The sequence below is a fragment of the Canis lupus genome, chromosome 5 (genome assembly GCF_048164855.1).
Source record: "Canis lupus baileyi chromosome 5, mCanLup2.hap1, whole genome shotgun sequence".
In the NCBI taxonomy this organism is placed as follows: Eukaryota; Metazoa; Chordata; class Mammalia; order Carnivora; family Canidae; genus Canis; species Canis lupus.
Window position 1 is genome coordinate 73,934,919 of NC_132842.1, and position 13,506 is coordinate 73,948,424.

The window sequence follows — 13,506 nt, forward strand, 5'->3', positions numbered from 1 at the left end:
AATAAATAAAATTTTATAACTACAATTGCTTCAGACCACATTTTCTTCCCACTCTATCCCACTTCCCAATACGAATGATTCCCAAGACACCTGGAAGTACGTGGGTGGTGGAAGAGAAAGAAGAATAGGTAAAGAGCAAGAGGCAAATCTGTGCAAAATTCTTTCAATCATCACTAAATTGTCTGTCATTTAATAGTGACACCAACTCAAAAAGGAAGTTCTCTCCTATAAGGGAGATGTGGCATATGCAATTATAAATACTCCATGCATATCTTTCTTTTTTTTTTAATTAATTTATTTATTTATTTATGATAGAGAGAGAGAGAGAGAGAGGCAGAGACACAGGCAGAGGGAGAAGCAGGCTCCATGCACCGGGAGCCCGATGTGGGATTCGATCCCGGATCTCCAGGATTGCACCCTGGGCCAAAGGCAGGCACCAAACCGCTGCGCCACCCAGGGATCCCGCATATCTTTCTTTTTTGATAGAATTACACAAAGTAGAATTTATCAAAATTCCTACTACAAACCTATTGGCACTACTACAAGTGTCAGAAACATCTGTGTGTGAAGTCACATGATTGTGTATCCTGACTCTCAGGAATAAAACAGGTTTTTATTACTAAAAAAGAAAAAAGGAAAAAAACATTTTTAAAAATTTATTTATTTGTTTGTTTGTTTATTTGAGAGAGCTAGCAGTGTGAGTGAGGAGAAGGGCAGAGGGAGAGAGAATCCACAAGCAGACTCCTCACTAAGCATGGAGCCCAACGTGGGGCTTGGTCCCCGCCCCTGAGATCATAACCTGCGCCGAAACCAAGAATCAACTGCTTAACTGACTGAGCCACTCAGGTGCCCTTAAAACATGTTTTTGATCAACCATGCAAGAGGAAAGACTGAATCATCTCTCCATTTTTACTGGAGAAATTTACTTTTAAAATTTATAGACAGTTCTTTTTTTTTTTTTAATCTTCCTTCTCTTCCTAAAAATTTGAGTCCTAAAACTATTAGGTAGAGCAGAACAAAAGGAAAGCATGTGACAGGGGGAGAGAGCCACAGTGGCTGAGAGCAAAAATCAGAGCCCCAGCAGGGTGAGGAGAGTGTTCACATGGCATGGAGTTCAGGAAGGTGAAGAAGGTGTCCCTGCGTGGGAGGGGGCAGCCTGCCAAAAGGTATCAGAGCCCACATGGGGTGAGGAGGGCATTTATAGGAGATGGGATGGCAGCAAAGCTAGGAGATTGTTTACAAACAAGGGCTTGATCCAGTAAGCAAATAAATTGAGAAAAATGGAAGCCAGATTTCTCAGTGTTAAGGAATGGAGGTATAAATATAGAGACGGGGGAGCTAGGATGAGCCCCATTATAGTGGATTAGAATTGCCTGTAATGGTAGGAACCCATGTTTTTAATATCTATAAATAGACATAGAAATAATTGTAACTGTAAATGAGTGTGTGTGTGTACACTCTTTAGCTCTGGAAGAGCCTGGGCACAGTGACACCCTCATAACAGTGAGGTCTTGGTTTCTGATGATCATCCTAGCACCAGATCATGACTTTTAAATACTACGCTCCACAAAAGATTGAATCAGAGATTCTTGGAGGACTGGTTGATTCCCGGGGCTTGAAAAGAGGTATCTTCTTATACCAGAGAACAATGGATGCTCAAAGAATGATGGGACATGTCAAAATGACAGACTCCAGTTTAAAGAAGCTGCCATAAGGCAAATCTGTGACAATCTGAGCATTAAAATAATGATAGTAATAGGTTACAAGCCACTAAACAAAATAGGAGACCATGAGTTCATAACTAAAGACACACATACATACATTCAAACTTTGAGAAGGTATATACCTCCATAGTCTCAAAACACCTCCTCACAAACTACACATCCATTACAAAGGGAAAAGAGTAAGTATAGTGGAGAAGACTGGCAGACATCACCTTAGCCAAGTGACCAAAGTGAAACATGGGACAGATGAAAATGTGTGCTACCTAATAAAATGTATCAAAAAGAACACAGCAGGGACGCCTGGGTGGCTTAGTGGTTGAGCGCCTCCCTTCGGCCCAGGGTGTGATCCTGGAGTCCCGGGATCGAGTCCCACATCAGACTCCCTGCTTCTCCCTCTGCCTGTGTCTCTGCCCCTCTCCCTGTCTCTCATGAATAAATAAAATCTTTAAAAAAAAGAACAGAACAGTGGGGCGCCTGGGTGGCTCATCGGTTGAGTGTCTGACTCTTGATTTCAACTCAGGTCAGGATCTCAGTGTCATGAGATTGAACCCTACATTGGGCTCCACACTCAGTGCAGAGTCTGCTTGTCCCTCTCTCTCTGCACTCCACCCACCCACTCACCATCCCACTTACTCTCTCTCTCAAATAAAATCTTAAAAAAAAAAAAAGAATGGGGCACCTAGGTGGCTTAGTCAGTTAAGCCTCTGGCTCCTGGTTTCAACCAGGTTGTGATTTCATGGGTTGTGAGATTGAGACCTTCGTTGGACTCCACACTCAGCAGGGAGTCTGCTTGAAGAGGCTCTCCCTCTGCCCCCTTCCCCCCTCAAAATAAATAAAATTAAAAAAAATATTTTATTTATTTATTCATGAGAGACAGAGAGAGAGAGGCAGAGACATAGGCAGAGGGAGAAGCAGGCTCCCCGCAGGGAACCCGACGTGGGACTCGATCCCAGGACCCCGGGATCACGCCCTGAGCCAAAGGCAGACGCTCAACCACTGAACCACCCAGGTGTCCCTAAATAAATAAATCTTAAAAAAAAAAAAAAGCCCATGACATCACTTCTGTGATGTTCCTGTTAAAGATACATAATCTGAATCACAAGGAGTCCTTAGACAACCCTAAACTGAGAGCCTTGCCACAAAATAACTACAACTCTTCGAAAGTGTCCAGGTCTTGAAAGGCAAGGAAAGACTGAGAGATTTCCTGACTGATAAAGACTAATGGGACATGACAAAGAACCTCAGTGGGAGATTTTGGCCTGAGTCTAGTCGCTGCAATGGTTTCACTGGAGCATTTGGTGAAACTTAAATGGAGTCTCAGATTATTTATTTATTTATTTATTTATTTATTTTGGAGTCTCAGATTAGATGGTAAATGTTCCATGTTAATTTCCTAATTTTGATGGTTGTATTGAGCTTATGTGGAGGAGTGTCCTTGAACACAGGAATTACACACTCAACATTAACTCAAATTCAAGAGAGTTATGGGCAGCAGGTTGGCAATTTACCCTCAAATGGTTCAAGTTAAAAAGAGTTCCCTGTACTGTACTTGCAACCTTTGTTTGTGATGGTTTCAAAACAAATACCATGTAAATGAGGCAAGCAAAGAATGTGCAGCTAAAACAGAGGCAAATATTGTCAAGCAATTAATCAAAGTATTGTGTTATTCTCCTGTGTTTGTGACAGTGTTTTTCAGTCAGCTTATTTTAATTTATAATTGGTCGTGATTTGTTTTCTCATTTTATTTTAAATATATTTTTTTAATTTTTAAGTAATGTCTGCACCCAACATAGGGCTCTAACTCACAACCCCAAGATCAAGAGTCAACATGCTCTGCCAACTGAGCCAGCCAGGTGCCCCTGTGTTTTCTCAATTTAAATATTCACTTTCATACCTGGTTTTCTATTCCTAAAGAGGGACCTCCAAATTTTATAGGCTTCAGTCCCCATAAAGCCATTATCCACTATTGGCCTTTCTTGTACCCTTTAAAGATGAGGAAACTGAGACACAGAAATATAAAGTGACTCACCCAATGTCACTAAGTGATGAAGCAGGATTTGTTTTTTGTTTTTTTAAGATTTTATTTATTTATTCATGAGAGAGACACACAGAGAGAGAGAGAGAGAAAGAGAGGCAGAGACACAGGCAGAGGGAAAAGCAGGCTCCATGCAGGGAGCCTGACGTGGGACTCGATCGATCGCTGGTCTCCAGGATCAGGTCCTGGGCTGAAAGCAGCACTAAACCACTGAGCCCCCCGGGCTGCCCGGATGAAGCAGGATTTGAAGCCAGGAAGTTTGACTCCAGAGTCCCCTTCCAGGGGAGGGGCACTGAGGACTCGGTGAGATGAAAAGAACTTTACAAATGTGGGGATTAAGATTATTCACAATTAGAATAAAAATGCACACTTGTCTGCTGGAGTTTAGGTTCCTCAGGCAGAGGAAAGGGAGGAGCAAAGTCCTCCTACTGTATGCCAGAAACTGCTTGGAATTTCACATCCAGGACTTCACTTTTTTATTGTCCCAGATTCCCAGATGAAGCTCCTGAGGCCCACAGGGATCAGCCCAAGGTCACACAACTGGAAAATGATAGAGCCAGGAGCAAGTGCCAGGGATGGTGACGGCTGCCCAATAGTGTGCTGGCAGAAGGCTTGCCAAGCTGGGTTTGCCAAGGTTCATGGACATGGCACAGCCCAGGACCTTCCCACCCTCTCTCACACCCCGTGCCCCACCATCCTGAGACAGATGCCCAGGACAGAGTTGCCATGTGGCTGGCGGCAGCGCAACATTTCTACCCAGATCGTAAGTAGGCAACATTGTTGACCAGGCAGCTGCAAGGTGGGGACCCAGGTAGCCACCAGCTCTGGGAAACAGGTCACACAGCTTGGACTGCACCATCAGGAGAGTGGGTCCAGGGGAGCAAGTAAGGACTTTAGAGTCAGACAGATCTGGGCTCTGTCTCCTCTTACTGGTGTGACCTGTTGGGGCCAGGCGGGAAGGGAAACTCCTCAAGATGGCAGATACGCCAAAATGGCTGGGGTTCCTGTCACCACCTCCACTTGGGACGCCAATGGACCAATGACCTGCTGACAGCTTGAGCAGACCCTTACACCTCTCCTTTGGACTTCCCCAACCGAACCCAATGCCCTTCAAACCCCAGAGGAGGAAGTCACCTTTGACTGGTCGAATTGCAATCCTTCCTTTGCATAGTGAGGGTCACTCTGACTGGTTGGATTGCAATCCTTCCTTTGCATATGAGCCAACCAATAGGAAACCGTACTGCCTTACAACGTTATGTAAACCCCCTACCACCTTGTCTTGGCGCGACTTCCTCGACTCACTCTCTTTCCCCCGTGAGTCGTGGAACCTCGCCCGAGGGTGCCTGCAATAAAATCTGTTCTTGGACCCTCGCTTGCCTTGGCGGTCTCATTTCCATCTAGTTACTAAAAAACTTAACATGACCTTGGGCAAGTCACTTCACCTCTTTCAGTTTCAAAAAGTAAGAATTTTGCCTCATGGGGAAGCTCTGAGTATTAGAATGGAAAGTGCCTAGCACACAGTAGGTGCTCAATAAATAGCAGCCAAACTTTATTCTCATTCTGTGAGGGCTTCTCAGCAGAGACAGCCTTTTGGGAACTTTAGAAATCCAGGCTAAGGAGAGAGAAGTTCTTAGGTACCTTATTTCTGGAGGGGCCCCAGAACTGAGTCGGGAGAGGGAGGCCTCCTGGCCTGCACAGTGGGCAAAGTCCTTCCAGCCCCCCAGGGTCCTGGCTCCGTTCCCGCAGCCTGTTCCTTACCAACAACAGGAGCAGAGCCCCAAGGTTAGGCAAACAAGTCCCTGATAAGGCACTTCCAGGTTGGGCCTTGCATTCAAGGCTCGTCCAGCTCCGGGGCTGGCCTCCCAGCTTAGCGCCAGTCTTGCAGGCACCAATAGGGACACCTGCAATGGCCACCTGCTGATTGTGCACCTGAGGCCTTGGTGCCTCGGTACAGCCTGGGTTAATGACCCTGTTTATCCACTTGAGTCATCTGATAAGGGGCAGCCGGGCCAGCGGGCAGGCAGCCTTGTGCCCTGCACAGGCTGCTTCATTGACTGAAGTGATATCAGGGCCACGTGGAACTCCCAAAGCCCCCTCCCCCGCCACTTCCCCACCAATCCTGCAGGGTCAGTGCGTGTTTTTTTTTTTCAATGAACATGACTTCTGGAGTCAAGGTTGTCAGGCCGTCCCTCCTGCCCCCACCCACCGTCCCTCCCACTGGGGAATATAAATAGCACCCAGCACACAGCAGAGGGCAGAAGCGGGAGAGCTGGGAGGAAGAAGGAGCAGATCCCCAACCATGAGCTCCAGCCAGCCAGGGACCTGCCCGTGTCAGGGTGCTGCAGGCCGCCCAGCCATTCTCTATGCACTTCTGAGCCCCAGCCTCACGGCCAGGCCCCCAGTGCCCCCGGTTCAGAGTCGCTGCTTGTGCAGACAGCACCGGCCCGTCCGGCTGTGTGCCCCGCATCGCACCTGCCGGGAGGCCTTGGATGTTCTGGCCAGGACAGTAGTCTTCCTCAAGAACCTGCCGTCCTTCTGCCAGCTGCCCCCTCAAGATCAGCAGCTGCTGCTGCGGGTCTGCTGGGGCCCCCTCTTCCTGCTGGGGTTGGCCCAAGACACTGTGACTTTCGAGGTGGCTGAGGCGCCGGTTCCCAGCATACTCAAGAAGATCTTGCTGGAGGAGCCCAGTAGTGGTGCACACAGCGGCCAGCTGCCCGATCGGCCCCAGCCCTCACTGGCTGCCGTACAGTGGCTTCAGTGCTGCCTGGAGTCCTTCTGGAGCCTGGAGCTGGGCCCCAAGGAATACGCCTACCTGAAAGAGACCATCCTCTTCAATCCTGGTGAGCTTCCAGACATTCCTGGATGGGGACCCAGGCAGGGAAGGCATCTTCTAAGGGCTTGACACCCGTTTTCTCTTTGGGTCCTCATTATCCCCAAAAGTCACCTCCCAGAGAGGTTAAGTGTTTTGCTGAAGGTCACACAGCCTCGGTAGGGGCAAAGCAGGGATGGGAACTCAGGTTTATTCCCTCCAGAGACTGGTCCATGCCACTCTGCCTAAGAAACTTGCCCTGACTTTCAGGGAAGGTGAGCAGACACAACTCTGCCTCTGTCACAGGTAAAACCCTGTGGGTTCAGAAAGACCCCATGGAGAAGAATGAAAATGTGAGATGAGAATTCCTCATCAAAAAGCCCTCGTAGAATGCATAAATGATGGTAATTAATTATAGTGATAGTAATGAATATTCATATTACATTTACCATATATTAGGCCCAATTATAAGGGTTTTGAATATACTAGCTGACTTAAACTTCATAACATGCCTAGGAGATAGGTATTATTATCCCCATTTTACAGATGAGAAAACTGAGGCACAGATATTAACATATCTGAGGTCATACAGCCAGTGAGTGACAGCATGGGATTCAAACCCGGGCTGCCTGGCTCTTAACCATTACTCTGGGCTGCCCCATAAATGGATGGATAAATAAAGTGATAAACACATAAATGGAGGAGGTAGTAATGGGGCCTCAAAGGCCAAGCCAGTGACCTCTGGTCTTGGGCCAATATTGCTGCCTGGGAGTGGGGTACTCACCCGCCCTCTTCACCCTCTCTGCCCACAGGCTTGCCAGGCCTCCACGCCTCCTCCCACATCGGACACCTGCAGGAAGAGGCTCATCATGCGCTATGTGAGGCCCTGGAGCCCTGGTGCCCAGCAGGCCAAGGCCGCTTGGCCCGTGTCCTCCTCACAGCCTCCACCCTCAAGTCCATCCCGCCCAGCCTCCTTGGGGACCTCTTCTTCCGCCCTATTGTTGGAGACATTGACATCGCTGGCCTCCTTGAGGACATGCTTTTGTTGAGCCAACCTGTTCCAGCCCAGGCAGAGATCAAGTGGAGGTTGGGCAAAGGCTGGCAGCACTGATTTGGCCCAGCTGTCCCCAGGGCTACCTGTTGCCCCCAGAGGGAGCAAGTTTGTACAGGCAGCACTCAGCCTCCCTGGAACAAGCCTGTCCTGCCCCAGAGAGATGGGCTAGGGGCACCCCCCACCTCACTCACCACACGGCCCCCACTGGCCTTTCTTGGTTTGACATGGCGCTCCAGCTGTCTGGAACTGGAGTGGTCCTCTGGCTTCTGGGCTAAGACTCCTGACCCCTTCTGAGATGGGGATGGCAGTTAGGTTGCTCAATGGGACAAGTCCTACTGACTTTGTACAGAAATGATTTAAGTTATTGGTTTTTGTAATAAAAGGCATGATACCCTTGGAGCCTGACACTGTAATTTGTACATGGAAGGGACTGTCCCACCTCCAGGGCCCACTCTGCCACTATCAGGAGTTCAGGAGGAAGGAATCATAAGGAGTGCTGGAGCCAGCCCTCAGGGAACTGGGATATTAATTTTTCAGGGCAGGATGATTATTTCATCTTGAGGGATGAGATTTATTTTGCACAGGGACTAGGATCAGTTCAGGCCCCCTTACTTCCTTGCCTTTATCTTTAGGGCTGAGAGTGTCTCTTCTTGATCCCCTTGTGGGGATCGCTAACCCCTCTCTTGGCTTCTGAGCCATACAGGCTCCCTCTCACCTCAACAAAAGTCAGATCACAGCCAGTAAGGAATATGAAGCAGCCCATTCTCAAATTTAAACAGGCAAGGTCAAGGTCACGGGAATTTCTGCAGTTTGGGATCATTCACTTGCCCATTCCTGCAGATGACAGTAGAAGACAGTCCACTGCTGTCCCAATGGGAGGGGCAAGGGAACCCAGGGCTGGCCCCACACAGCTGCCTGGAGCCCAAGGCCCACTGAGGTCTAGCTACCACAATGGCTGTTAAGAGTCTGAGACTCTTCCATGGTAGTTGGTTCACAGCGACTGCCCTGAGTCCCCCCAAGTCCCCTCCCATGGCCTCTCTGTCCCGGCCCTTCACCTGGAATCCATCCTCATTGGCCAACACCTAGAGAGGTGATGGCTGGTATAGCCATGGCCTCCAGCACTGCTCCATTCAGAGCATGGCTGGTGTCTGTTCTGATTGGTCAATGTCTGTGGCTCACTGTTTGTTAAATATTTTGAATATCACACAGGTTCGGGTGACTGACCTGTAAGCAGCAGGGAATGATAACGACACACATGCCTATAGGATCCCCCAGCAAGCCTCCCCCTTCCTTTAGCAATAAGGCTTGTCCTTACCAGTCCCACCCCCTTTGCCATCAGTTTGGATTCTCTTCATGGGGCCAAGTTAATTATTGCTTAATGAGAGGTCATTCGCTCAGGAACAACAGTTGAAGAGCTGCCATTCAGGCCTCTCCCGAAGGCCCCCAGGATAGGACCACAGTTGAACCAGCCATATGCCCATTATAGGCACCCAGTGCCAGCAGAAAGGGCAACCCTGTCCCTTAACCAATCACCTGCTCACCACTCAGACACCCAGAGTGACAGAAACATACAGCTCACACCCCACAACAAAGACACACAACTCAGACCTACAACTCTTACACACATGCACACTAACATATACAAATCAGAGATACCTACACAGACCCTTAAAACAGACCCACCATCTACCCACACACAGCATGGAAATGCACAGCCAAGACACACTCGGTGACATACAGTAGACCCAAACACATGACAGCAGAGACAGCCCCAGAGCCAGATGCTCACACATCCATCCCTATGCTTCAGGGTGGGGCACACAGTATGGAGATACCTTCACACTGGGACATGTTCTCCATTTTCTGTATGTCACAGGAGAAAGAAAAATGGCCCCCAAAGTAAACACACCTATATCTGTACATCTCTTAGGTCGACCCAGAGCCTGCTAATCCCGGCCAAACTGCTCTGGTTGGCATTTGGGTCCTAAGCTCACCAATCTCCCCCATGGTGATCCCAACATCTACCCTCCTCCTAGACAGGCTGTGCCCTGCTCAACAGCTCTCCCAAGCCAGGACCTAATCAAACTCCCAAATAGAAGCATCCTTGAGAGTCAAGAACAGGCCTGGCATTCCTCTGTCCCCTAACCTCCCACCAGAACTCCCAAACTCAGACCTCAGGCCCCCAAGCACCTCTCCCTGCCTGCCCTTCCCAGCACTTAGACACACACTGCCTATCTCACCATGCAGATGCATGAGGTTCTTCCAAGAGCAGATGTCTTGTCTCTCTGTAGGTGTCAAATCCAGAGGATTTGGGGATTTCAGGTTATTCTTTTATGTTCCTTCACCAACTGTCCCTCATTAGTTTATTGGTGTGCCTCTCTGAACCTGCAGGCTGCCCCTCACCCATTCCCTCCTCCAACCTTGAACAGCCACTAGAAAGTGTTCCTCTCCACTATCCACCCCAGCCTTTCCCCTCATCTTACTTCATGTTTCCATCATCCAAATAGCTTCCCTGATTAGCACTACCTTGCTTCTTTGCAAAGTTCTTCCTTATCCCCTCCACATGATTGGGGACCTATACTTCTGTTTCTCGTCTGTACCTCGTGTCATTCCCTGTGCCTTATCCAAACCTTCTGCAAGGAAGATCAAGATAGATCTAGCAAAACTAAGGAGAGTATTATAATACAATGTAATAAGAGCACTAATGTTTCCCCTGTGAGACAAAGGTGGGGGGTTGTGTCTCCATCACCAGCAGCTTAGAAGTGGGACTGTGTCTTATCAACCAGAGAGGGTAGAAGAGGAAACAGGCTCAGACAGGTTATGCAACTTATTCAGTGTCGAGACTGATCCTTATCTGTGCTGAGATTTGAACTCAGGCCTGTATGACTGTAGAGGCCAGGCTCCACCAGCAGCACAGGCTGGCATGAGTTATGGCCAGGATCAGGCTGTCTGGAGCCAGCTTACTAAGGTTTACTGACCATCTACCCTCTCAGCAATAATCTCTATCCTCAGGCCCAGCCAAGGATGACTCACTAGGAATCAGGAGAGGCTGAGACTTTGTGTCAGCCTTGGGTACCATTTTATTATTATCATTATCTCTACCTTCATTAGCCTAATAATTGACTGATTATTAACAAGTCAGGTGCTGAGCTGACATGTGCTGTGCGTTGGCCAACACACCCTGCCTTTGGGTATCCTAGAACCCATGAAGCCAGCAAAAAGCCACATCCACCCTCCATCCTCCATTCATGTCATCATTCACCATCTCTCTTGATTAGCACTTGTACCAGACCCTGTGCTAGGTGCTAAGGGGTGAAAAATACATAAGATAAAGTTCCTGCCTTCACTGAACATGCTGTCTATGGCAGAGAGAGACGTATCAGTAATTGCAACCCAGAGTGATCTGAACTGTGATAGAGGGAGGTTTAGTGGGCAGCAGGAGCTCAGAAAGGGGAGTGATTAAATCCGCCTGGAGGTAGGAAGAATACCTCAGCCAAGTGGTGACTACTCCGAGCTAAAGAGAATGAATAGAGGTTAGCCAGGCAACCAAGGGATGGGCATTTCAGATAGAGGGAATGAGAGGTGCAAAAACACTGAGGTGACATAGAGCAAGGGTGTTCAGCTAACTGCAGCAACTTGGCCTCAGGTCAGCAAGGGATGAGCCTGGAAAGGTGGACAGGGACCAAATCACAGAACAAGGCAGCAGAGAAAGGAAATCTCAGTGAAACTGCTGGAGGCAACAAGGTTAAGTAAGGTCTCAGGGGAATCAGGGTTAACATGGGGAATCACTCATTCCTGGTAGGTTAGTCTGGGTAACTACTAAACAATAACCAGCTAACATTTATTGAGGGCTGTGCTCTAAGCATGTTACAGTGGATTCCGTTATCTAATTCTCACAATTACTGTGCTGGAATTACCATCATTATCTCCATTTTATAAATTAAGAAACTGAGGCACAGAGAGGTTAAGTGACTCGCTCAAAGCCACATGGTTAATAAGTAGTAGAGTCAGGGTTTGAACTTAGGTGGTCTGAATTTAGGGCCTATACTATTAAGCACTACACTGTCTTGGGTCTGTAAATGCCAGGGATGGTCAGCTGGAGAACACGTAACAGTACCTGGAACCCTTCCCTTCCTCACCACACTACAAGGTGGAATGAGAGGTAAACCTCTGAGTCTAAGGTTTTGATGAGAAATCTGGCTTCCCCCAGGTAAGTGGCCCTACTTTCCCTGAAGATGGTCCTCAACCACACCAAATGGCACATCCCCACACTAGTGCCAGGAATATTCATTCAATCAATGGTGGTTTACTGAGTCTACTACATATCAAGCATCATGCAAGGTTCTGGAAATTTAGGCCCACAAATGGCAATTGTGTGGAACCTTAAGTGCATAACTTCTTGGGTCAGCTAACAGCTTTTCCAGAGCACTCATCTCGTTTGCTGTAAAGGACTTATTTTTCTTTTTCCAGATTTTTTCAAAATATAGTTTTAATTCAACCTTTTCTGTACAGTATACAGAGAAGTATACAAATAGTCCATGTACAGTTTGATGAGTTATCAAAATGAACTCCTCTCTGTAATCACCACCCAGCTCAAGAAATAGAGCTTTAGCAACACCCTGGAAACCCTCCCCCATTCCCACACTCTCTCTCTTCCCTAAGTGGCATCGCTATCCCTGATTTCCAACATAAGTGAAATTACTTGCCTTAACCTTTATATAAATGGAAACATACAGCATATATTCTTTTGTGTTTGTCTTTAACTTAATATTATGTCAGTGATTCATTCTGACCCATTCATTTTCATTGTTGTAAAGTATCCCATTACACTACAATTCATTTATCCAAGATAAATGGATGATGATCATTTGGTTCATCAAATATTGCTAGGATTATTCCTGCATACATCTTTTGGTGCACAGATATTTGCAGATCTGTTGTTAAATAACAAGAACTGGAATTACCAAGTCATAGAATGTGTGCTCAACCTAAGATCTTGCCAAATTTTCCAAAGTGGTTGTACCAATTTATACTTCCATCAGATTTTAAAATTCAAGTATGTATAATGATCCTATCTGCAATTACCCAGACTTTATTAGAACTTTTTATTTTTTTCTTTCTCAAATACGTATATATATATGTGATCAACACAAAGTAAACACTTGCCTTATTGCTTTTTGAAGTTATTTTCCCTTTTAAGAGGTTTTATTAAAATTGAGTAAGACAAAATAATATTTGCAATACATTGTTAAGTGTAAAGAATAACAGTACAATGAACTCTCATCATGTCCAACTTTGAGTCCCTTTCTAAATCTATGACCTCCCCTCAAAGGTAATGATTACCCTGAACTTGGAGTTAATCATTTCCTTACTTTTCTTAATGACAATTTAAAGCATACTTATGTATTCCTAAGAAATATTTTTGTATTTTTGAACTTTTAATATAAATGTTTTGACTTACCCTCAATATCATATACCACTTAATAGTACTAAATGCGGGATCTCTGGGTGGCCCAGAGGTTTGGCGCCTGCCTTTGGCTCAGGGCGTGATCCTGGAGACCCGCGATCACATCCCACGTCGGGCTCCCGGTGCATGGAGCCTGCTTCTCCCTCTGCCTATGTCTCTGCCTCTCTCTCTCTCTCTCTCTCTCTCTCTCTGTGACTATCATAAATAAATAAAAATTTAAAAAATAGTACTAAATGCCAATTTTTTGCTCTAACAAACATTGCAGCTATGAATATTCACACATATTGAAAAAAAACAAATCTGGACTCAGTAAAGAGAGGCTTCATTTTAAATGATTATTCCAAGAGAGGAAAGGAACTATTTCAAGGGAGAAAGAAGGTATTGAAATGGGACCATAAGATCTACGTGTGCCTTCAA

At 46.8% G+C, this 13,506-nt stretch overlaps 1 protein-coding gene across 1 annotated transcript; it reads left to right on the forward strand.

Moving 5' to 3' along the window:
• The first annotated feature begins 5,998 nt into the window (after positions 1-5,998).
• Positions 5,999-8,021, forward strand: NR0B2 (nuclear receptor subfamily 0 group B member 2). Its single transcript, XM_072827635.1, has 2 exons — positions 5,999-6,599; positions 7,381-8,021. Exons 1-2 carry the CDS (start codon positions 6,059-6,061, stop codon positions 7,677-7,679), a joined length of 840 nt encoding a protein of 279 aa, XP_072683736.1. The 5' UTR covers positions 5,999-6,058; the 3' UTR covers positions 7,680-8,021.
• Positions 8,022-13,506: the final 5,485 nt, after the last annotated feature.

Coding starts and splice junctions, on each gene's coding strand:
- NR0B2 (XM_072827635.1), top strand. CDS start 6,059: ATGAGCTCCAGCCAGCCAGGGACCTGCCCGTGTCAGGGTGCTGCAGGC. Junction 6,600..7,380: donor GACCATCCTCTTCAATCCTG/GTGAGCTTCCAG, acceptor CTCTGCCCACAG/GCTTGCCAGGCCTCCACGCC.